A 25,741-nucleotide genomic window follows, 5' to 3' on the forward strand; every position below is an offset into this window, starting at 1 on the left:
GCCAACAGCCGCCCCTTAGCGGAGGTGGGGGGAGGGGAAGAGCCACGCCCTGACTCGCCGAGGGGGCGGTGGAGGCCCCGCCCCCGGAGGAGAGGCCCCGCCCCCCAGGCGCTGCGGCCGCCGCCGCCGTGGCGGCCACTCTGAGGGGAGCGGAGCCGTGTCAGCCCGGCCCAGCCCGCACGGCTCGGCCCGGCCTTTCCCCGCGCCCCTCGGGGGGAAACTTCTGAGGAGCTTGAGGCCGTGTGGGCTAGGGACCCGAATTCATGCAGGGGTTCAAGCAGCGAGCCCGGGTTCAAAGGCTACCACCAAACTAAAGGACCGCTCTCCTCTCCGCATCGGCCCTGAGCGTCGCCTCGTCAAATGGGTGGAGCGGTCCAGAAATGGCACGGCCAATTAATTCCTCCTAATGAACTCACCAAACGTTGCGTTTAATCAGTTCAGTGTTCAAGTTGATTGCAGTGTTAGGCCTGGCTTCGTGCTCACACTTGACGTTTGAGAGTGGCTTGCAGGTAAGTCCTGGGGGAGTCGTTCCTGCGTGATGCTGTACAGTAAACACCTGATAACATTGATTATCCGCCCAAGTCAGCAACTTGCGGCTGCCCCCTCCTCCGTGAGTCATTGCTCCGGCCACTGAGAAGAGTGTGTGTGCATTGCTGAGCGCAAGCAAACCGGCGTGGCCTAGCCCTGGGAGGCCCCGGCAGTGGTGCTGCCTGCAGGGTCGGGCTGTGGGGAAGGCAGGCTGCCGGGCCTGGCCGCCCGGGCCTTGCACTGCTGCTGCAATTCCCGATTCGTGCCCGTAGAAATGTGATGCGGTGAAGCAAGCTTAGTCATGTGCTTCTGGCAGAGACAAATGCTTGCTCAGAGAAAAGCAAAACGCTGGTGTCACAGGTCTGAATTAATGCAGTACTGTACAGTGGAAAAATATTACTACCAACTCCTCTAGCAGTCATTCAGACAGAGAATTTAATAAGGCCAAAGAGATTTTTTTAAAAAGGAAAGCAAACTCAAAACAAGGGGAAAGTGGAACTGAAATGCAAGCTTCAAATTTATTAACTCACAATGCTTTATCATGGAAAAATTACAAATCTCTGAAGGTTAGTGGATAAATTGAAAAATTCCTGAACTCAGTGACTCTTTCCCAGGATAATTTTAGGAAGTTTTACCTCTAATACGGCAAGATTTTGCAACTGAAGCAAAAACCAGCATATCTAAGGTGTAGTGTACTTTTTATTGAATGAGTGCTGGTGTCTTTTTAATGTCAGTCCCCCAAAGTATTAGCAAATAGTACTAAAATGAAGACATAAATTTGGTTTTGTGGGTTTAAAATTTTCATTAAAATTTGTTTGCCAGTGAGCTTAAGATAAGCATTTAAATGTGGTTTGCACTAGAGTGAAAATCCTGTTTCTCTTCTTGTTTTTTTATAAGAAGAGAAACTAAGATACAGAGCATTGACAGCTGTTTGTTGCCATGTGGTTTTTAAAAAACCTTTTTACCTCATAGTCCTTGTCGTGTACCAAATCTGTCAATGCCAAATATGGCTTTGGTGCCAGTGGTTTACTATTTCTCATTTAGCATGTAAATGATTAGTTATTATTTATAAAACTAGCAATAACATCTGCAAAGTGCTAAGAGTTTTCTCAACATCCACTGATACAGCCCCTGCCTGAGGAATTCTCTCAGACCACAAGCAGCAGAAAAAAGATAGAGGGATAAAATTACATGTACGGAGAGCAAGCATGCACACGTGAACATGCATGCAGAAGCGTTGTGAACATGCAGAAAATGTCTGTTGACCTGACACTAGCCAACTGTACCAAATAATTACAGTTTCTCACTGATTTCTTATTCTAAGAGAAAAGTCTAGGAAGAGTACCTGGATTTTATGGGACATTTCTTGCTGAAAGGCTGATGGCAAACCAGTGGCTGGTATCCCTGGCAGGGCAGAGAAAATGAGATGTGACAGGATCACGTTATCTGCCTTCCTTGCCTCACTGCCTCTTCTAGGGTTTTACTAGGTCTTACCTTTGCTATTTTTGTCTTCCCATATAAATAGATGGCAGGCCCTGCAACAGCGTATAGCAGCTCAGGGACAATTTGGGGAAGCCCCATTTAATGGGAAAAAATGAGCTAATGCTGAAGAGACTATCAGAACTGACTACCTTAAAGCAGCAAAATTTTGGTTTTAGGGTATTTCAGTTCTCTCCTGTCAGGAAGAAGGATCTGCAGCCTGGAAAAGAAGGGGTGGGAATAATTATTGTTCATTATGAAAATGCAATGAAAAATGTATCATTTTCAGTCAGAGGTTGTCAGCTGGCAGTCAGAAGAGGAACAGATCTATCAGAAGTTAAGAATAATCAGCTTTTCATTTTGAACCTTTTTGAAGAAGAAAAGTGGTGTATAAAGGTTGTACCACCTTCACATCAAACATATATAAAGTAAACTAAAGCAATTTCACTCTGAAGCAAAAGCCTTACAACAGATTGTTATAGCAAGTAGCCTCTATAGACAGACTGCAAAGCAGTTTCAGCTATTGCTCTTCATGCTGAACAAAGTGCTTTCAAAAATACTTCTATAGACATTCGAAGGAAAAGCAATACTGAAAGCAGTTAATTTTCCTTCCTGTTCAGGAGGTGGCAGTGGAGACCCAGCAGTAGAGGAATGTCAGAGGAATTTAAGTAGTGTCTCAGAGAAGGATAAAATCAGGAGAAATTCACTGGCCACGACAGGGTTATGTAGTGCAAACAAAGCAACAGCCCCTCTAGAAATGGCCATTTTTAATATAAGAATAATCTAATGGTGATGAATCAAATTAGAGCAATTTAGTCTTTACAAAACTGGGAACGAAACTCATTTGAGTGTAGTTACAGCTACTTCTGCTGTCAACCCTTATGGTGTTTACTTTTGTTTATATGAGGTATTTTCTTGTTTAATTAGACTTTACAACATCAAATGTATGCACAACTTGAGGAGAGAGTAACACACAATGCAACTATGTTTTAGATTGCTTTGTACAGCAGAATACGTTACAATTCAGTGTAATTATCCTGGTGGGACGCATTTGTGCATGTATGAAAAGCTACATTCAAAACATTTGCTTCAAAATGCAATTTTGTATGGTCCCTCTTTCAAATGCCTTACAACAGTAGGTGATCCATCCTCAGAGCAGCTATTCAGGAGTTGTAAATCTCATTTAGTTTTCTTATTGTTCGGATACAAAATTTAAAGCAGGGGTTGTCTGCCTTGCCCAAAGCCTCAGAAAGACTCAACGGCTTAGCCAAAAATTCCTGGCTTTCAGTACTTGCAGTGCTGTGCTTGCTTTCTCTTAATTAAAGATGCCTTGGTTTTGTTTTTCCTCCCTCTGGTTAGCGTCAGAGCGCAGTTGATTAGTAGTTGTGCTTTGCCTTTAGTTGTTTATGGATTTCTGCAGTTCCATGTCTTGGTTTTTATACTGATGGAGAGAATTTCGTAGATCCCCTCAATTGGGTGGTACCAGCTGTAGCTTTGCTTGGGAGCTCAGGGACAGGGTAATGACAATACTGTCTGTTCATAAGGGACGGAACTGAATGGGGATGGAAAAACCACCAGTAGCATTTCTAAGATATATCAGGGAAAATATATTATTCATTTCACAAACCACTATAACTGCTGATCAAGGGAGCCAGTGTCCTAGATTGTTGTTGCATATGTAAATTCAAAGAGATAATAGGAGCTTGGATGGGTGGATCAGCAGAAAGGCAAAGCAAGAACCCACTGACAGTAGTATTTCCACTCCATGAGAGTTCATTTTTGAAAAGGATAATTTTATAATAGATTTTTTGCAGATTATGCAGTAGAATAGAAAATGCAAATATTCAGCCAGCTCAAAAAGAACAAGATACGGTTATGGCTCAGGGACACATTTTCCTTGTTAATGAGTTATTAGAATTTTTCTTAGGAAAGCAGTGACCCAGAAACTTTGTGTGGGCGTGGGCACTTGTGTTCGTTCACATGTGCATTGGTGGAAAGTTGTAGCCAAATAATACAATGGTTCTCTCTGAGCTGACAGGTGGCAGGCAGGAATGGCCTACGCTGCCCTCAGCATGTTCATACATTGTATTAAGATATTAAGGGCAATAGAAACACCGTGCCTTAAATGGCTGAGAGATTTCCACTCAGACAATGTGTTTCCTCTCCATTGTTTAGACTGATTTTTACTTTGGTAATAGCACCGTGATTGTCGAGGTGAGATCACCTTGGGCTGAGCTGACGTGATCCATGCCCTTTTATTGCAAGGCTCACAGGGACGGTTGAAACTTCAACTTTTCTCACTCTCTGTGGCACAAATGAGGATTGAGCCTTCTGAGGATTGAAACGTTTTAGCCTAATAAAGATTTGGGGGCTTGACACTGGGAGGCCTGAATAAGCTACAATTTACAGGAAATTCAGCCAGATGACTTAACAGTCCCTTGTGGCAAGAGCTCCGACATCATGAGTAAGAACACTGTGTTGAGAAAGGGGGCTGCACATCACACTTCTGCAAGCTTTGGAGTCAGTGACGCTACTTACACAGAGCAGAAGTCCTCACTTGGTAGCAGCAGGCAGAACCAGGCTGTGATGAATAGCAGTAACACGCAGAAGCAATGTGGTGCAGGTGCTTAATGTTTACATCAAGAAAACGCCACCACTTAATGCCTACACATGAGTTTCACCTCTGAGCCTCTTTTTTCTTTATTTAAAAGAATTTTAAGCTACTTGAAGCAAGGATGTCTGTTACTGTACACGATTACTGAAATGGGTCCCTCATCTCAGTTGAAGTTCTCAGTTTCCTGCAGTATAAATAATAAAAGAAGACATTTAAACATGAGTTGTACCATGAAGTTTTATAGGAACAGACTAAAATACTTTATTATGGGAACTAAGATAATTTTTCTCTTTTCCTTGCAGTGTACATGCAGTGCAATGTTCTGAATGTGTGAGGATGAAGAGAGGAGCAGTAAGTGGAAACAAGAAGAAGAACAGAAACCACAGGTACTTTTATGCCTACATGCATATTCATGAATTGCTATGTACAGTCAGGAATATCTTTGTATTTTTGGAATTTCAAAGCAACCCAAGTTTCTTTACAGCCTGTTCTGTAGATTTGTAGCTGTTGAAATCTCTACTACAAATAGAACTGAAAAACAAAATCAACACAGCTGAGCCTTTTTTTTATTATTATTATTATTGACACTCACATTACAAAAATTTAGAAACCATAGACAGTTCAGGCAAACTGTTAAAACACAGTATAAATTAGGGGGGTTTAATATATAAATTCTATACATAGGTAAGTTAGCTTGAACATGACTGACAAAAGGCTTTCATAACAATCTTACCACAACTGTATAAAAAGGCATGGGAATAGGATGGACACTATAATCATGAATGCAGGTTAAGATATTTTCCACAACAGCTATAAAGCGTAACAATGACCATGCTATTCTTGCAGTGTTTATGTGGGGTACAGTATGCATATTACCATTAACATTTTGCAAGATCTATGTACAGTCACAAAATCGTAACAGCCACTTTCAAGTAACCTTACTGTTTCCTGCCTGTGCAATTAATAAAGTGTCGATATTTGTTCTGAGGACTTCTAACAAAGCTACATGGTTTGAGTATTATGGATGGTGGAGGGATTTCAATTTGACCTGAAAATGCTAATCATAACACGAATTTGCTTAATTTAAAGAAAAAGATACAGGAAAAGCGCAGCACCTCATTACTATCGCTCACATGACGAGTATATACCAGTCTTTTAATCCATATTTATTTTCTAGCTTGATTCTTTTTAAAAAATAAAATATTTAGTTTCGATTTTTCTAAGCACAGTTGTAAAAAGGAGTTACACCAGAAGAAATGTAAAACTAAAATTCAGATGTCTTTATGGGGTAATTTTTTGAAAGGACATGCTTCCCAGGTGACCCTGGACATGTCATTCAACCTTTGAATTTCTCAATTTGAAAATAAGGACAGTTCTGCTTACCCATTTTTACTCTGTGTTTTCAGGCCTGTGAATAAACGTTTTAGAATACTACGTTCTTGGAGTTTAGGTTTAAGACAGCTGGTACTGTCACTAAAAGTGAAAAAAATCTTAAAATCTGATTTCTCACCTTTATAAGCTGATGAACACTTGCTAAGAGTTTTGAAACCCAGAGGATAATTTAGTTTCCATCTGCATTGCGCACTAGCAATGGTCTTTTTACAGACAGACTCCTAAGGGAAGTACTCGTACATTTCTAAGAATCGTATCTCGAAACACTTGAATTCAATAGCTCTGTGTGCGCATCTTTCACTAAGTTTTAATAATCAAGAGGATTCTATTGGAACAATTCCTTGTAGTTCAAGGCGAGGACAGAGTGTAAGCGATAACCCAGCTTGGGCTGTTACGGAAATACATAACATGTCACTGTCCAGACTACAGCCCGCATCATCTTAACTCTGTTTTCCCTTGGGCCAAACATCAAGAAACCATCACATGTTTAGTTGTTTCAAAAAGACTGGAATTTTAGAAGCATAATTAAATAATGAAAGCAGTGATGTAGTACTAACCAGTAACAGTTCACTGAGGAAGTCACATTTCTCTGAAAGGTAGCTGGACTATGGAATTTTCTGGTCAGAAGTCCATTAAATGGGCTGTGCACATTTTAGAAGGAAGTTTCCTGTACAGATATTTAACTTACAGGACTCATGAGCTCTGAACTCAAAGTCTTCTGCATTCAAGGCAGCCTCAGAACATTGCTGTACTGGCAGTATTAGCCTGGGTTGGCAGTTCTAGGGCCACAGGGATGAAGGGAGAAGGACTCCTATTCTATTATGACAGCTCTGGAGTATGATTATAGAGCCCTTGCATGGCAGAGAACTAGAAAAATATTCCTATGGCATTTTGCAAGAGCTGTTTATGGAGCAAAATACCATTTCCGTGAAGGGAAAAGCATCAAGGGAAGAGTGAGCAGTCTAAGCCACTCTGAATTTACAGCATGACAGTTTGCGTCTGGCCACAGTGCAAGGCAGGGGATCTAGACAGGAGTTACTCATACTTAGCTTTTTCCTGTAGCTGAGGTTACAGCCTGAGTTTCAGTGTATTGCACCTGTGCAGAGTGCATGAAATATGTCCCATACAAGCTATTAGCTTCTTATCTACATCTTGCACAATGTAAAAATGCAGGATGCGATGCCTTGTATGAGCACTAGCTTAATGTATTTAGTATTTTTTGCATATCTGTAAATATGCAAAAAGAATTGTAAAAGAAATTAATACAAAACAGATCAGCCTTCAGATCTGTTCCATCAAAAAAGGTAACTTGTTTGCTGCCTCCTCTGCTCAGCGCAGAGCTCAGCTGCTCCACAGAGCAGCTAACAGTGGTTGCAGGGAAAGGGACACACTGTAAGGCAGTGTGCTTTCTTTCCAACACACCCAGCATTAAAACAAAAGTACTGGTGCAGCTTTCTGCATCAGTATTTCACTGTATTCTCTCCTGCCTTAGCCTGCCCAGCTGCCATTGATATTAACAGGAAGATACGCACGGATATCTTGTTCTGCTCTGCTGCCATGCTGTGAAATATGAAAGTTAACAACCATCAAGGTATTTCTCATTATTTTTTTAAGTACCTATTTTTCCATATTGCTTAGATCTTACAATCTCTGTCAACTAAGTAACAAATTCTTCACTGTTTCAAGTCCTCTACAGGAACCTCTTTTAGTTCAAAGAATTGTCTTGTAATCATTCTGTTGGAGGGATAAGGAGTAGGCTTTGCCCCAGGTGAACTTCCAAGAACCTTCTACCTTTCAAAAGGGAAGTGTCCCAGCATCAGAAACCTAAGAGTGCAGGCTCAGGTATGATTTTGCATGTCAGCATTGCACAGGATCATCTAATCACCTCTGCATCCTCCTGTTAATGTATGTGCTGCCATACAGACACCAGGTAAGCGCGTGCTGCTCCCCAGCCACAGTTCAGTAATACCCTGCTCCAACTACTGAGGTAATTTCACTCAACAGATAATGTTAAAAAGGACAAAAGAAAAGAAAGTCTTTGGCCCGCAGTTGAGCCTCTGAGCAGTGACAAAGGGGCTTTTCTCTGTTTCCTTGTCACTCCCTAATCCCGTTCTACAATTACAACAATTGAAATTAATCAGTTCACAACGAAAGGGGTTTTCATTTCCAATGAACGAGACACCTGAGACAGTAAGGTTAATTTCCACCACTCAAAAAAAAAAAAAAAAAAAAAAAAGGTTTTTAAAGACAGAAAGTCAGATTTTGCTCTCAGATGTGAATTAATTCATTGGATCAGATTTTGTCCTTGAATTTGCTGCTGAAACTTCAACAATGTCAAAGAAAACTTTTGCTAAGGCTGGATTTTCACCCTATTAAGTGCAACCTGCCCATCTGAGAGTTGCACCTGGCTCAAAAGAAAGGCCAGGGACTATACCAGTTGTCAATGCAATTTAATCCCTATGAGTAACTTAAAATTGTACTATAGTTAATAATCGCAGGACTGTTCCAAAGCCCATCAAAATCAATTGGAGTTTTTCCTCTGGCACGTCACTGTGCTTGGGATCAGTCTCATTCTGTGGAACACAGTCATTGTTAGGCCAGATACTGTTAACTGTATAACATTTTTACACTGATAGGCATAACAATATCTTTTCCACTAATGTCGTCTTTTTGATGACTCCAATTACATATTCAGTAATCTGAGCTCTGTTCTAAACTGGATTTACAGTCACGTGCAAACCAGTGCTCATGTGCTTTAATAAAAGGTGCGTAAACTATTGCAACAAAACATGATGAAGTAACCAAGGTATCAGTAAGGGAATGGCTTGATTTTAAGTGAGTGATTATCTTATCACCACTGACCACATCATAAAATATTTTCAAGCTGAGAAAAATATCTCTAGGCTTAAATTGTTTCTTATTTGAAGTGCTTTAGCAGCTGTGTCCGCACTTTGTTAAAGTGCCATCTCAGCAGTGGCTGGGATCACAGTTTGCTTCCAGATCTACATGTCCTCTATCCACATGGGGAGCTTCCAGCCAGCTGTATGACAGGATTGCGTTATCTGCCCAACAGCGGGAACAACCATATGCTAAGCTCAGCGTACGCTGGTGTACAGGCTTCTTCTGTGCTAGGCCCATTTCAAGAGGTTTTTTTTCCCCCTCAAAATTCAGTCACGCCCAGCAGACCTACATCCATCCACCTTTAATTGGGTAATGTGATTGATGCTGATGTGAAACTGAGGGCAAGACTGTATGATTAAGTGTCTTTTGAAAGGCATTGAGCAAGTTCATTAACTGACTTCAACACAAGCTGAAGGCACACAATTCCCTCATTGTTTTTTGCTGGGCTTTTTATCTAGCCCCGCGTTGCAGAATGGCATGCTCAAGAAATGAAAAAATAGAACTTTTGTTACCACTCTGATTACACTAGAGGAGGTGCAGAAGTGATTTCATGTGTCTGGTCTTTTAAAATATTGCTGTATACACAGAAGCTAAGTTAATGCTTCTGAAAGACTCTGTATCATATATTCACATCTTACTAGCTTAGGGTTTTGATACTAATGCTACAGACCTATAGCTCTAGCTTCGCTTTGTTCTCTGTGTAGCATTAGTTCAAGCAGCTATCAGGGAGGTGAATCCACTGAAAAAAGTGGAAATAGAAAGACAGGACATTACTACTAGTAACTTGTCTAGATGTTAGTCTCGCGACTACATGCCTTACAGTGGCTTAGTGCTTGGTGTTAAGTGATATTGCTTTCCTTTCAGCATGGTAGGAGATTTTTACAGGTTTAGAGCAAGAAAACATTAATTATTGGAGGTGCTTTTTCTCATTTTCATGTAATGGTAATACATTTTTGGAAGAAATCTATTCCCCAAAGTGTCATCCTTTGTTTTCAGTTGTAGTCGCGCTTTGTAAAACCTGTTGGTGAAGCCAGGCTCTAACCACTCTCCCGTCTGAAGCTGTGCACCCTGGTTAGGCCAAATATGAATTACAAATGCAACTGACAGCTGTAACTTAAGGCTTTACATTGCTTCTATTTAAACCAACAGGATTTTAGCCACAAAATTATGTGAAGACACGATTCCTAAAGTCTGTTTTTTAAAAGTGCTGTCTTCTCATTTTAAGTTGCTGTGTACTGTCATCTCCAAGTTGTTTTGCAAAGAGCAGCCAGCATCTCTGGAGATAAAATACTATGGATCAATACGCCACGCACCTCTATAAAGCAATAATTGCCTCAGTGTTCACCAAGAGATAAGGATGTTTAGCACCTGTGAAAAAAGACCTTTTAAATGTGTGACTACATAAAGGCTTAAAGATAATTTGATGCTTCTGAAAGTCCCACTAAGCCCTTAATACCTACCTAAATCTGGCCTTTATGCTTCCATTTTAAGCACTGAGGCTTGAAAGTTTTGGACTATGAAAGTGGTCTAGTTTGCAACAGTGATAAACTTTATGAGATCTAATTTAACTTATACTTATAAAATTGCCTGAATTCATGGAAGGTGCCCAAGAATATAAAGTATTATCATGAGAAATCACATTTTGATTCATCTTCGGGGTGTCATAACATCAGCTGTACCGGCCTTTATTGGCTCATTAGAAAAGAAGTGAGGGTTTGCATTTTAAAAAGCAGGTTTTAAGAAAGGGCCCATCCACCTATATTGGGTTTAAGATAAATAAAAAAGCATTTCCACTATGAAGTCACATTGCACCTGTTAAAAAGATGCAGACATTAAGAAAAATTGACCATTTAGCAAACACACTTAAGCATTAGCATTGTTGTAGATATGTTTATGGTTATTGCTCTGAATTTAGTTGGAATTTAACAGGCTTTAAATGGCATCATTTTGGAAATAGTTCTGCTTGAAGGAATGGCTTTGTGTGTATGTTTCTCTGTATAGCTCTCAGCTCATGTACAAAAATTAACAAACAGCATATTAACATTATCACCCAGAATAGTGATCATTCCCTGGCTGGAATGATGTTGTACCATCCTTACACTTAGCTCTTCCATACAAAGCTTGAGTGAACACATGACGTTTTTATGTTTCCCCCGCTTGAATTCATGCGCTGATACACCTATACGAAAAGGAAAATTGAATTTCTGCCTCAAGCCCCTACGTTTGCTAATCTAGAAGAAGCTGTCCCGCTCATCTCAGCAATTGCAAGAGCAGTGGATGCCAGGTGGCCATGATCCAGACCGCACAGGTTTTCACAGATCAAAACCCCACATAAGAACTGTACTGCAGACGCTACAAACCTTTAGTGTGTCACATAGAGCACGTCTCAGGCTGCTGTACTCCCAATCAGCTCAATTGCCAGAGCTCCCCTGAAACACTAGCTCACCACTGCCTCACGTTTCAACAACTCACTCAGGCACGGATAACTTCTGAGGCCTGGCAGAGGGCAGGAACAGTTCCAGTCTTCTGGCTAAATACGTAGGCCAACACAGCCAGGTTTTGTGATTAGCCTAATTTTTCAAAACACTACAGCCACTTGGAATCACTCTGTGTCGAAATACAACTATTACTGATCTCAAAGAAAGGGTTACAATCCTTCTGTTGTAGACAGACTGGAACATCTGAAAAGGCCAGCACCAAGTCAGTAATAAAATGCAAAGTCCAATATCATGTGGCATTTAGGTTTCATTTAAGCTTTTTGAGGTCTTTTCTGGGGCAGGTAGGAACATTCCTTCCACATACAAACAATTAGTCTACTGTTAGGGCTTAGTTTTAAATCTAATATCCATAGAGTTCATTATCATTTAATATATGTTTTACAGTAGCACCTTGATTATTGTACAACTTTAAACACAAGACATAGTCCCTACCTCATGTTATTTGTAAGGAAATGGTGAACATGGTTTAGATCCTAAAAATAAAAAACAGAAAAATGGTTATCTGCTCACGAATGACAAATTCTTTAGTGCATTCATTCAAGTCTGAAACCCTTTGTCTTTTTGAAGCATACCATGTAGTTCCCAAATTCAGAGCAATTACCTCCCCCTTCCTATCCTCCTACTATCATGTTGCAAAATAAACAGTACTGTGTTAATTGGAACCTGATTTTTTTCAAATGTTAATGCAGTATCTTTTTTCTTTAAGTGTGATAAAACCCTCTAAAAGATGCATCTCAGCATCAACAAAATTAGGGAATACATTAATACATTAAATAGAGGTAAGCTGAGTTCAGAGCCATTTGCTTCTTCAGTTCAACTATAGATGGGGGTGTGGGGGGGTGTGGTGTGTCTACACGCTGTGCCCTCCTCAGATCTGCCAAGATTCACAGTAAGAAAAGCAACAGCAGTGGTGGGAAGAATAGCTAAACAATAGTCATACTTCAGATTGTTCTGTGTAAAAATTCCTGGCGTTTGTACGACTGTCCCATGCTGATGCGGTCTATATGTGACATACACGTATACCTATGAGCAAGCGATGTCAGTTTTCATCCGCTGGAAGCTTATACCTGTAGCAGTCAGTGCTTTGTTCAACAAGGCTGGAGGACTGCTAATGTAAGATTAAGTTCTTCTTTCTTCATTCAGCAATTAACCAGATTGCTGCTGTGTCTGTGTTTGATTTAATTTTACAATCCTCAGAGGGTTTAAAGAGCTGCTGTCTGAAGCACCTGCTTCTGAAATAGTCATGCGTATTTTTTGCTTTCCTTTTTTTTATACTTTTCCATTCTCTTTTGCAGTACCATGGTTCTCCATGCTCCTGATTTTCTTATGTTTTCCTTCAGAGGCAAAAGTTACAGCGATCCTGACGCAGTTTGGGCACAGCCACAAATAGTCTGTTTGTCCTTCCTCTCTATGTCTCGTAGTTAGAAAAGCGTCATTGTGCACACAGTTCCTTTGATTTCAGTGGATGAATCCAGTTCATCCATCATGTTAGGCAGTCAAAAAACCCAACAAAAAACTCAAACAAAAGAAATTGTCTAAATCCCAAACAGGCATCTTTGGAATCAGTAGTGCAAAATGTTTGCGGATTTCTTTTCCTTGACCTACTGCAATAATCTCTTAATCTTCAAGTCTTTCCTAAAATAGTGGATCTGTAAATTTAAAACATAAGAACAATAAAAAAAAAAAAAAAGGAAATATAAAAGCGGGTTGCTTTTTTTTAAATCGCGCTCTTTAGATTCTCACTTACACCAAACCGTCTTATAGAGATGTAAACTGTAGGAAGATCCAGCTAACCTAGGACATTTTTCATCTACACCAGGCCTCTTTTGCATGGGTACAGCACTGTAAATGCACAAGCGGAGGATATTCTTTAAATTTGAGATTACAGTTAGCTTTTATCAGTGCAGCCTCAGCTCTGTAGATTAGTCTGAAATGGAAAAGACCCCCAGAGGTCACATTTTAAATGCCAGCACTTTACAGGCTTTGACTATCAGTGCAGCATTTTGGAGGTACTTTAGACATGAGCTGATAAAACGAGTGGTTACCTTAAGGATTTCCACCTGTCTTTTTCTGTCTGGTTTTCTGGACTTTCACTTTCATAGGAAGCCAGATACAAACCTGGAAAAGGTAAATGTGTGTTATTCCAACAGCAACAGTAACCCCCTCTCTCTCTGCATTCTTACATGTCCTATATTGTACCACACAGCAAGAGAAACTTTAAAACTTCTCAGTCCGTCAGGTAGCTGGTAATCAGTAGGACACTGATGTTTAGCTCACGTGTTTGCCTTTGGAAAGCTGTTAGGTTAATTTTGGTGGAACAGTAAAGGAGCCCAGAGTTAAAATATGGTAGCATGACCTTCTTATAACAATATTAAACAGTTAAATGGTCTCTGGTTTTGCACATAGAGACCTGGGCCTGTTTACTCCATCACAGCACTGCTACCAAAGTGTTATATGAACACTAAAAAAGAGAGACAGCGAGAGCTGACAGCTAAACAAATAAACTTTTTAAAATTAAGGATATTCCCATCACTTAACACAACTTTATCTTCCTGAATCTTTTTAAAGCTTATGGGGACATGGTATCTTAAATAAATACAAAACAGCCTCAAGATAAGAATGAGTTACAGAAACCAGAGAAGGAACAGAGCAGAAGAAAATAGACAAGTCTTTTTTTTTTTTCCTGCAAAACTTTGCATTGTAGGATGCATTTTATGATACCAAAATGTGTCTAGGCTGTAGAGTCTCCTCTGCAAAAGCTGGCGATGCTTTAATAGCTCACTGTCTTCACAGATTTTTTTTAAAGTAGGCTGCGATTTGCGTTCACACACGTTTCCTCATTTGACTGTTTAGCGATGCTTTATTCTTTAATGCTCGAACCATCTTAGTATTCAAGTCTGTACTACAATTCAATTGCATTTTAATATTCAAATTTTGGCCCACTATTCCTCCACACTGCAACAAGCATAGTACAGCTGCATTCCACATACCACTGCTGCATCTCTAATGTATTCTCCCACCATTTACTCAGGGCAGGTCGTTCTGCTCTGCATTTCCCCTGGGTAACAGGGGAGGTCTGCTGTGGCTTCTGCAAAGGGCATCTCATGGGAGCAGAATGGATATAGGGCAGGGCATGGGAGGGACAATCTGCAAACAATTAGTGGGTTGAGGTCACCCTTTTTTGGTCCCGCAGCCTGAAAACTGTACTTCTAAACACCACTTCTGAGGTACCCCTGACTTTCACTTTCTTCCCTTTAGAGCCTAAAACCAGAACAAATGCCTCCATCCTATCTCCTTTTGATACGTATTACTTTAATCACATTAATTATTCCATTTTGGCAGTCATTCTTCTTAGGATTTAGGCAGGATTTTTGAAGCAGTATTTTGTGTTCTGAAGTAGTCTGTGAAATAAAAACTGTCTGGTCTGCTTAACTTGGATTAGTACAGAAAACTGCCTATAGAATCAAGAAAAAATAAACCCAATGCCAGTGTAGCTTATGGGAATATAGCTACAGACAATTCGGCGCGTGACAAGGTACCAAGAGGCAACTGACATGAACCAATACGGAATGACACAGTCTGACGTGCTGGATACCAAACTGAAGAGGACACATAAGTGTAAAAAGACAACCACAGAAATAATTTCAGAACAGGGCTTTCATAGCTACAGCTTAAATTAATTACTAGAAAAGATTTTTCTTAAAAATTATTTTCTGTAGATAACGTATTTCTTTGCTGTAGTGGAGGAGGTCAGCTGGACTACCATCGCCCTGGGCTGCGTTGACTGAAGAGATGACAGTGTTGGTTTGTGGAAGAGATTAGTTCTGGCTCCATCAATCACAGAATGAATGCCTAAGGGACAGCTGACATTCATGGCAGTCCACAACACGGTTGTGTGGCCTCTTTTCTTGGTTACAAAAACAAGGCCACAATGGCAACTTCCTAAACAGTGCCTTATAGAGAAGCTATGGACAAAAGGAAAGCAATCAGGCAGCAGTTCCGTGAGCTAGAAGGTTATATTTGCAAAAACACGGTGATAGACTGGAGATAAACAAGCTGCATGCCAGGAAAGCTAGGAAAGAACCAGGACTGGTCAGTGAGAGAGGTCACCAAAGCATGGATCAGGGTGTTAATTAGTAGCGATGAAGAGACATATTTTCATTGATTAGAGATTGTACAGAGTCTTACCATCTTCAGTAAAAATGGGAGCAGTATGCAAGTAGTGGATGATGTTAGGGTCTTGTTCAAAGGGACATTCCACTTGCTTCCATGTTATAAATTCTCCTACTTGCTTAGCCAGTTCCAGAAATTTCTGTAAACATAAAACCATTCCACTCAGATACAGTAAGATTATCTCGCTAAACCAACCACATCCAAGCAGAAGACTGGGATCCAGGATCCCTCGTGCCAACCACAAGGATATTAGGAGAAAAGAGCCTTGTATGTTTTAGATGGGTACATTTTCACAGTTCCTTTACAGGGGAAAGAGAGAGGAAAGGGTGTGCTATGTTCCTTCTTACAAGCCAATGCAGTTTGTACTTAAATGAAAATGTATCTATGAACAAAGTTACGGGTTACATGTGTACTTAAGAATAGAGGACATAAACTTTGATGGAACAGGAGGAAGCAGAATTAGATATAAATTACATAAAGTGGAGTGACTCCAATGCCTCATCACTCTCTAAGTCTCATAATAGCTCTGATATAATTTAAGGCAATGCCAGGCTGAGTATTTTATGCATTACTCACCATCTCACAATGCCAATAACTGAAGAAGAAATTGAATGCAACCAAAGCGATGCTGAAGAAATGATTTACAAAGAATCTGAGAGCTCAAGAACTATTTTCTCATTGACACTGGGCAGTTCTTCCAGAAGCACCCCCCCTCCGCCCCTCCACCGTACAAGAACATGGTCACCGCAATGCACAGCACAATGCTGAACGCCTGAGCGCCTGCACACTGCCACTAGCAACAAGCTGTACTGGTGTGAAACCATCCACTCCGGCACAGAACTGGGATTACTCAGGATACGTGACTAATACGGCCCAGTGCCAGGGCTGTGAGGGAATAGAAATCCTACTGCATTTAATAGAAACTGCTCTGTGTAAAACCTGCAGGTCGGAGAATCGAATCCTTACATCCATTTGAATCCTTACATCAGTGGCATGACACAGTGACTGTATACTCTATATGTAATTCTGCTTGTATTCTAATTTTTCTCTAATGATCACAAGTAATTTATGTCTTACTTTGCCAAACCTATTTATTAAAAATGAGAAAGGGTTAAAAAGGCAGATGAAGTATAAAGCATTTTATACTGACTCGTTTCTCTGTGTGTGATTGTGTGTGTGTGTGTATAGGAGAAATAGTTTTCCATGTTTTCTGAAAAAGTCATCTTCCACTCCAAGCCACAACTATAAACATTTATACTACTGACACTATATTTCTAGCAGCCAACCGACATCAAGCAAGTTAGGATGATCTGCTTGTAACGTTTATATAAAATATACATATTAATTCTTTTTAAAAAAAACATTCTGGGATTGGCTTAACCTTCACACAGTCACTTGAGATTGTCCCTTTCGGCATATTCAGTCTTTGTGGGTCTGCACTGAAATTGCAGGCAAATGGTCTCAGATAGCGCTATCAGAATGGGACAGATACAAACATTTTTCAGATCTTACTTCAAAGTTGACATGTCCATTTGGAAGGCGATTAGCACATCCTTCGTTCAAAAAATAAATGTCTTTGATCAACAGGCTGAAGAAGGGGATCACAATCTGTGAAGAGAAATAACTATTATCTTTCCAGTTCAGTATTTTCTCTGCGTGAAAGAAGAACTCAATCAGGAGAGGAGAAAAAAGAAATATTAACTTTTCAGTGTGCTGTGCACTTAAAAATCAGTACAAGTGACAGGCAAGCGTAAGGGCAGGAGGGCATAGAGACACCTTCAGCCATCAGGAATGGTATGTTATATTTCATGGTATATATATTTCAGTGTGCTGAAATGAACTGAACACAGTGTTTGCTGAGCAGAATAACATGACTAAGAAAATGCTAATAACCCAGTTTATTATCAACAGCATCACTGTTTGATGACAAGATCAGAGCGCAAAGAGCAAAATAAAATTGGAGAACTCTTCCTTTCTCTGTTGGGTCTTTATAAGCAAAGATGTTGAATACACAAATCGAGGAATTTAAAGACAGCTGGGAACCAAAGAACCAGTATTGTCCCTGAACAAGGAAAGACAGAATAAAATTTGATGACCAAGGACTTGTCTACAAACAGTTAATTAGGAGCTGTTTCATTTTCAACAGCTCCATGCATGGCTACCTCTTGAGGCATGTAATTTCCTTCCTGGTGCCTGATTAGTACAACCTGCTTCTCCAAATTAACCTGCAGACAGTAGGATTGAAAATATTAAGTTAGTTGACAGGCAACTGCCAACAGTAGCCAGAGAGATCACTGTAGTGCTCAAAATGAGCCCTGGGCATCATCCAGGGCAAAGTGGCATAGAGCAGTGATCCAAGCCTTCTCTCTAACCCATCACAGTCAGGCCATAATTTGCTATAGAAAAGGTCTACTTCTAGGTAAGGCTTGACATTAATGGAGTTACAGCAGGGATAAATTTGATGCCAGATGTTCTATGGCAGAAAACAGCAACAGCACTCCTGAAGCACATCCCCAGCACTTCAGCAGAGACCCAGAGTGCAGCAGACTCCCTCTGGGTCCTCTTGTGGCACAACTCAAAGGGATAAGAAAGATAACACACAGGACCAGTCCATGACAAAGCTGACCCCCAGGGCTCTGGGATTCAGTATTCAAACCTGAGTCTACCCACCTCTCCAGCACTGGCACTGTGACAGAAAAAGGCCACTTAGAATGTTTGAGCTATAAGGTCAGCAGCTACCTCTTAAAGGAAAGCACATTGCATAGTAGTGTTCAAATGTTTCCACTGTTCTATTTGTAACTTAACTGAACTGTAGCTTGTTAAGTGTGGACCAAAGTTAAAGTGCCTTCATGGCATGCAAGACCAGCCAAGGGAGCAATCCTTTAGTTAAGTATTTAATGTCGTTCTGCTATTCCATCTCATGCTGTACCTCAGCTGTAACGGGATAGGAAACGGACCTAGAACAGGATTGGCAGCTGTTATTTTCCAGTCTACAGCCTTCACGATGCAATAAGGAGTGCGAGCAAGTCACAGATGCAAAAACACTTAATGAGGCAAGGAGTCTGCAAGCCACTACCAACTCTTGTTTTGAAAATGGAAGGCAATTTCTGATTCAGCTAAAATACCACATGCAGTAAACTGCTGAAGATCTGCATCTCTGCTGGCTTTTTTATGGGACAGCCATAGATAAACTCTGCAATGTCAGTGCAATAGCCATAAAAACCCCTGGACTGACACTCCGAGAGCCACTGGCATTATCCTGATACATCCCACCGATGGAATACAGGAATGGAAACAAAGCACAGCCTAACCGCCCCCCGAACCCTGAGCCCTCCTATCAGGGTGAGCTGGAGCCACTTCTAGTCAAACTGACCTAAGTGAGTTTCAGGATTCATTTTTATATCATCCAAACTAGATCAATCAACCTGAGGTAAAGAATACAATGCAGTCTATGTGGTTTGTTTTCTACCAAAAATGATGATAAAACTCTGTAACCAGTGTGGTCTTATAAGGTGGAAGGATACAGAAAGCTCGAGCCAGACACGGATCCCCAGCTAGAAATTACTGCCAGGTTCTGTCCACACATTTTTTGCAGGCAGATGCAAGCTTGTTCTGCCCTGCTCCACACTGCCTGGGAGCTAGGTCACCATCATTAGCGGTACTAAACATCAACGAAGCGCCTTGCTGAGAGGGAAGGTATATGAATGTGGGCTCAATGCCATGCTAATACAGCTATAAGGCCACCAGGCAGCTCAGAGCGTGGATAGAGCTTGTTCTCATCTGCATCCAAAAGGCATCAAAGACATACCCTAGGACACCCATTCACTACACATTTCCAGGGGATTTCTGTCTTTGGGTCACCATTTATTTCCCCAGTAAAAATATCTTGCCCTGCATGTTTTGTTTTCCAAATTTCTGTAGGAAAAGCACCAGAAGTGGATATAGCTACACTCTAATGTTGGCTTCAATCCAGGCCCTTTGCTAGCATAAAATCTGGGTTAGTGCCAGAAACTCGTATTTCACTCCCTTTTGATTCCGCCCCCCCGTGCCATCCAACCCTCCCACATGCTGAAGGACAATTGCCTCCCGCAGAAAGAAGAAAGCTAATGAGATCAGACACGTTCTTCCTCCATAGTTTCAGAAGGCAAAACACCCAGTACCGCACTGTACACACTCCCAACATTTCAAAGCCAGAGAAATGTCATTAGCACAACGCAGGGTTTCCCAGTGGATTGACTTAATTTTGGAGGTGGCATAGGGCAGCTGACTGCATAGATAAAGCCAGACGTCGTTCCTAACAAGTATACCCCTCTGAATTCTGCATGAAACATCAGCCCTCCTTCGTTACCAGTTCTCTCACCCTGCACTTTGGCAGCTTTATTTCTGCTGCTCTATTGCACCTCTCAACTTTGAGAGCTGCCTTGCCATGCATTTTTACAAGCCTGCTCCTGAATAAGTAAGGAGTAGTTTAGTTTAACTATGCCGTTTGCACACTGAGAGAAGAATTAGATTAGAACAGTGGACTTGACTGGAGTAGAACAGTGAGGACTGAGGTCAGGGGATCCTCCCTGTGTATATTGAGATCCTTCTCCTACAACCTGTGCTGCAGTCTCGCACGAGCACCCTGAGGATGAGGATGGAGCAGGTGATGAACTGAGGCAGTGCTCTTTGTGCCAGAAGGCCGGTGTCACAGGGGATTTGGGTGAGATGTGTGCACAGAGCAGGAGGAGGGAGGGTGCCCCAGGTCGCTCTGTCTCCTCCTGAGGATATCGTGTAGCCCCCGAGCTGTGCTTCTGTTCAAAACTCAGCAGCCAAGACACCAGCCTTGAGGAGAGAATAAAGTAATGTTTCTGGTGAGGCTGCCAGTTAAATATTAGCTCCGCTGAGCCTACAGGCAGTTTTTCTTCCTGCAAGACATAACCCACTGCTTAGTCTGTTGGTCTGCGACAAGAGCGCTCCCTCCAGAGCACCCTCCCTCTCAAGCAGATGGACTGAGGCCTGAAGCCTCCAGCTGTGCTTCTGGGGCGGCCGCTTGTCGAAAAGAAGGGTGGAGGGGATTGGGATCCCAAACGCCTGTAAGCACAATTCAATTTGAAGATAAAAATTTGCTTCAGTGAGCTCTGCCACAAGTTTGCCAAGAAACAACATAACATCTTCTATCAAAAAAGTGATCATGTTCTTTCAATTTTATTCAAACGCATTAAAATAACTAACTGATAATCTTGCTTATAAAAAGAAACAAAATTCCTCAATTCTTACAGCAAGAATTACATGATCCACTGTATCTGACAGTGGATCATGTAGAATACCCAGTGTGAGTAGCTACCAAATCATATGCTCGAACATTTTCTTGAACTACTGTTATCTACACAAGGGAAACAGAATATAGGCTTTTTCTTATGTAAAATAGATTCCTTTCAATCTAATAACCTCTCTGCCCTCAGTCTTAACCAGCTAGGGGTAGAGATATGACAGAGATTGCTAACTTCCACAGGAAATTAAGTCAAGCAGTAAAGCAACTGGTTTGAATATATATGATGGTCGCAGAACCGAACTGCAGAAGCATTTCAGACTGACAGGTCCTCGCTGCAGTGTGTGAGAGTGAGTTAGAAGAATTTCTCTGCCAGTCGCAAACATCCAAAGCCATCATCTCTTCTTTGGACAGAGGAGTGCTTTTCAGAACAACTCAGCGTGTTCCCATTGCAACTGAGTCAGCCTGCGACCAGATGCTGATGTCATTTCACTGCAAATGCTGTGAGATTCCATTAGCTTCAGCAGATTTACATCAAATTTACAATGATGTGAGACTAGCATCTGGCCTGGCTCCTCTAGTTAATGCATACTAAGTTTCATGTTATGCTTGTTCATGCAGTATCTACTTTACCTTAGCTATGCTCTGCGCAGAGATTACCCATTTATGACTATGAGCAATTGCAATGTTAAAAACAAACCCTCTTTCATAAAAAAAAAAAAAAAAAAAGAATTGAATGGAGAAATAAGAAAATTAACAAGAAACACACTGGGGCACAAAACAGGAGGACCCAGCACTAACCTTTCATCAATCTGATTTTTGCAGCATCAGTGACATCTCAGAAAGCTATGTATCTGCCACGACCAGTGATAAAACACTTCAATTCTTCACCGAGATGGCAGCAACAACCGAATGAAATGAAAATTCACGAGGACAGAATTTCACCCCAGATTTGCTGCAATGGATTCAGACCAGACTTCCTTGCAGGACTTGTGTTAAGTCATCTTTCCCTAACGTAAATGGAGAACCACCTCATCCCTGAATGCTGTGCCCTTTGCTCTCTCTCTCATCCACACACTCCACAACAGGGGCTTGTCTGCACAGAAGCCTGGCTGGCACAGTTGTAGGAAAAGCGCAGTTCCACCTGGACCTGCCAGGCTGATGCTCCATACCAAAATAAAAGTCATTTTAGTCTGGAATACCTGTTCCATCAGGTTTATCAATCTAAACAATGTGAATTTTCCAGGGATACAGAGATGCTTGCAACAAAGTCCTCCGTGCTGTCTGTCCTGCCCTCTCTAGCTCCCCATGTCTGAGAGCAAGTCCACAAAAGCCCTGTGATCCATTTCAGACTCCTTTCAGCCACAGATTTACATTTCCAGTTGCATTTAGCAGTGCATGAGCCTTGCATTGGTGACCCATGGACGGGAGGAGAGCATTTGCATCAAGTCTTTGAGCCACTGTCTCTCAGCAACAACGCACAGCATCCATTTGGAGATAAATGAGATGTGGTCACACCTACCTTCTCCCTGTTGCTGTGTGCAGTGAGTGATCTGTGAGCAGCCCCCCGCAATGCTGTTCTGTAGTTATAGAAGTTACCAGTAGGGTCCATCTGGTGCTAGGTACACAAAAGAAGACACGTTGGTTAGAAAGCGACCTGGGTCCTCTGAAGGCAACTTTACCCTCAGTTGTAGCAACCCCTGAACAGAGCCCACCCTACATCTTCAAAAATCCACATACACATAAAAACCCATGAAGCACAGGCAGAATGAGAGATGTACAGGTCATGGTTGGTTGTACCTTTGATTTTTCTAGTAACAGCTTATTGAGCTTTTATGTGAAGAATAAGGACATTTTATATATGCCAAATCCCGGTATCCTCAATACAAAAAACAATCTTGGACCTTGTTCACTCGACATCCTAGATATAGCTTGGGAGCTTTACACTCAGTCTGTGAAACATGTCTACAAATATCTCATACCTGGATAAAAATGTGAAAATTCACAACCAAAAAAAATCCAGAATATAATTCAAGCAGTGTATCAGCACTTTTTTTTTTTTTTTTTTTTTTTTTTACCTCAAGAATGAAAAATTTGGCTGTTTTCACTTTTGACCAAGTCTTCTTTAGCCTGGAAACTGGACTCATGTTCATTCCAGCTATGAGTGAGAAAGAAGAAAAGAAAGACATGGATGAGAGTCAGGTTTCCCCTTTTCATCCGTGACAGCTGACGGAGAGACCTGATTAGAAGCTGTACTTACAAATGATTGCCATCAGTGAATTAAAATTCCCTATGTTAAAGCACTCTCGGGCAACATCAATGAAGAATTCGATGACTTGTGCTCGTTGTTTCTTTTTTGCAGGCTGCAAATTAAAATAAATTAATATCTGTAATAAGCATATGCAGAATTGGAGGGCATCTTAGGTATTTGTTACATACATAGCCGGGGTCCATGCACAGCTTGGGTCATCTGCTGTCAGTCACTGGCCCTAATTCTGTTCCAGCAATCCAGTGGATGCTGGTGACTGGCAGCCTCTAAAATCAGAGCTTTCATTCCAGTGACACAGAAGAAATTCACAGCAATTCCCAGGCTTGCCTCAGTTCATGCCTTAGAGCTGGAGGAGGCAGCCCAAAGAGCCCTGAAGCAGTGCCTCAGCTCCCTGCTGGCCTCCCGCAAGTCAGTGGGCACACCAGCACTGACTTTCCTAAGGGCAGGATTTCACACCCACATAACAGCAGCATCTTTGTCCCAGAAAGACTTTGTTTCACTGCATTAATCCCTTTCCCCTCTTCTGGCCCTTTCAGCAATATGGCCAGGCCAAATGGTAGCTTGCATTTTAAATACACATTTTAATTGGACTGGAATCACCCCACCTTTTCCAAAGATGATCTTCAAATGGTAATGCTTTTGAGTCATGGGCTATCTAGGCTGTTTATACCATTACTATTCCTCCCTTCCACACCCTTTTCAAAGGAGGAAACATTAATTTCATTTTGATGGGGCCAAGTTAAACAAAATAAAACCACTACCAAGTTAAAAAACCACTGTAGTCACAGCTACAGGAATGGGCAGCAGGACAAAGAGCCATGCAATGGGAATTCACAGGCACAACAGAGCTTTAAGGTGACAGATAACAAATACCGCTCCACTAGAATCTTTTCCAGCAGAAATCTCACAGGATAATTCAAGACATTTTTTCCTCTCTTTTTCCCTGCAGGGTTCATTATTCCACACCGTGCTCCTACTACATCAACAGAACAGTGCATCCCCCGTGTGTCGCCAGCTCTGTTTTGTGATGTGTTTGTCATTTATCAGGTCGTTTCTGCGAGTGCAATATTACTAAAACTTACCGTCAGATGCTTTGCTAGGTCATAAGAAATAAATCCCCAGGTTTGCTTATTAATGTACAATCTCACACTGGTACTTCAGACATATGGTAAAACATGCCACATACGTTTCACTTACCATGCAAATTTCTGTTGCTACGAGATAGCACAGTCTATTGAACCATTTCACATAGGCCTCAAGGTTACTCGTCTTCTTCTGTTCACTGAAACAAGTCTGGGGAGAAAAAAGCGCAGAAAGACATATAACTGTGTTTCAGTTAGCTGCCTGATCGCCAAGGTAAATACTACACAAAGGTAATTACTTGGCCACATCTCTCTCATGCACATGGAAGACTGCATCAAGGGCCCATTCAAAGTCAGTGGGCAGGCGGGTGGCTGGTAGATGCGCAGGGTCTAGCTGCATGTGTCACGCTGCCCCGGTCACACTAGCGTACAGAGAACAGCCCCATTTTGCCTGAGCAAGTGTTCACCAACACAGTCTGCACTGACACTTGCTCACTGGGATATTAACAGCCGGGCATTGCAGGATTCAGACAGCAACAGCACTACGCAGAAAAAGTAAGACAAGCAGTCTTCCGCAGCACGCTCAGTTTGTGCCTGTGATTCCGGGACTTCCTTCACTTTAGTAAATACAATCACCCACAGCCCTTTTCTGGAGAGGAGAGACCGTAATTTAGTGATGTGAACAAGAGATAAGCAAAAGAAAACACAGTTCTACTTGCTACTTTATGGAAAAAAATATTTCCCTTATTGAGTTTTCAGGATAATAGGCTCTCTAGTGACCAGCTCTGTCTTGATGGCTGCTCTTGAACAGGTTGCTTACATGCCAGAGATAGATCATTGATAAGAGCCATTACAAGAATCTTTTTTTATATGAAGCTTAATATAAATTCCCATAACTGATACAGGCTGTGGAAGCAGATACTTGGCCAAACTCTTCCAATTCCGTTGACATCAACAGATAATTTGACTTCGGCAGAGCGACAGGGCCGTTCACATAGCCTGAAGATGTTGCCTGGGATTATAAGAATTCAAGTCCTTTTCCCAGCCCTACACTCTTAGACTGTCCATCCAGGACACACTACTCTCTAGAGTTCACATGATTTATCTGAACATTCATTAACATCCACTAGAGGGTATCAGAGAATACTGATTTTTTGTTCTATTAAACTGATCATTTCCCAGAGCTGTCATAAATACACGCCACTAAGAAGAAAATCACAACGCATAAACATAGATCCATTAATGTCAATGAGGTTACCCATATTATGCAAGTTAAACAAGTGACTAAAACCCGTTAAGACATGGGGCTTAACAAGATTCCCAAGGTAATTTAAGGTAAGAAAACATTCACCTGTGATTCTGTATACAGGCATGTTTAGAAACAGAAACCACAGTACCATGCTACGGAGCAAATCTTAACAAGCCTGAAATTCCTAGCTGCCGTATGAGTAGACTACATATACAATAAAAATGTATTTTAAAAGCATCTCAAAGGTAAATGTCAGCAAGCAGCACATAAATACCAAACAAAACAAAGGATACCCAAAGCAGCCC

At 41.4% G+C, this 25,741-nt stretch overlaps 1 protein-coding gene and 1 long non-coding RNA gene across 6 annotated transcripts in view; one reads left to right on the plus strand and one right to left on the minus strand.

The window, feature by feature from the left end:
- Nucleotides 1-67: 67 nt before the first annotated feature.
- On the plus strand, nt 68-22,266 carry LOC148056179 (uncharacterized). 3 transcript variants are annotated; one of them, XR_015703854.1, is made up of 5 exons: nt 68-509; nt 4,924-5,007; nt 7,506-7,604; nt 7,700-7,943; nt 15,154-15,577. It is a non-coding gene; the product is annotated as an uncharacterized LOC148056179 (long non-coding RNA). The 3 variants fall into 3 exon arrangements; XR_015703853.1 differs by lacking the exon at nt 15,154-15,577 and adding an exon at nt 21,662-22,266 and having other exon boundaries at nt 69-509; XR_015703852.1 differs by lacking the exon at nt 15,154-15,577 and adding an exon at nt 12,708-13,106 and having other exon boundaries at nt 70-509.
- Nucleotides 12,924-25,741, minus strand: part of RASGEF1C (RasGEF domain family member 1C) — a 74,986-nt gene continuing 62,168 nt past the window's right edge. The window contains exons 7-15 of one of the 3 annotated variants that reach the window (XR_015703850.1): nt 24,303-24,398; nt 23,097-23,199; nt 22,915-22,994; nt 22,359-22,454; nt 17,098-17,193; nt 15,601-15,724; nt 13,458-13,530; nt 13,160-13,339; nt 12,969-13,061 (exon numbers count right to left, since the gene is read on the minus strand). Coding sequence is in view for 2 of the 3 variants with exons in the window: in XM_087753723.1 (XP_087609849.1) it covers nt 13,048-13,061; nt 13,160-13,254; nt 13,458-13,530; nt 15,601-15,724; nt 17,098-17,193; nt 22,359-22,454; nt 22,915-22,994; nt 23,097-23,199; nt 24,303-24,398 (777 nt within the window). In the remaining variant the exon portion in view is untranslated. Of the gene's footprint in view, nt 13,062-13,159; nt 13,340-13,457; nt 13,531-15,600; nt 15,725-17,097; nt 17,194-22,358; nt 22,455-22,914; nt 22,995-23,096; nt 23,200-24,302; nt 24,399-25,741 lie in introns of all 3 variants that reach the window. The other 2 variants (XM_087753723.1, XM_087753724.1) reach the window with 2 other exon arrangements.

The sequence above is a fragment of the Nipponia nippon genome, unplaced genomic scaffold (genome assembly GCF_047370975.1).
Source record: "Nipponia nippon isolate SJK-2023a ecotype South Korea unplaced genomic scaffold, ASM4737097v1 scaffold_17, whole genome shotgun sequence".
NCBI classification, from domain to species: Eukaryota; Metazoa; Chordata; class Aves; order Pelecaniformes; family Threskiornithidae; genus Nipponia; species Nipponia nippon.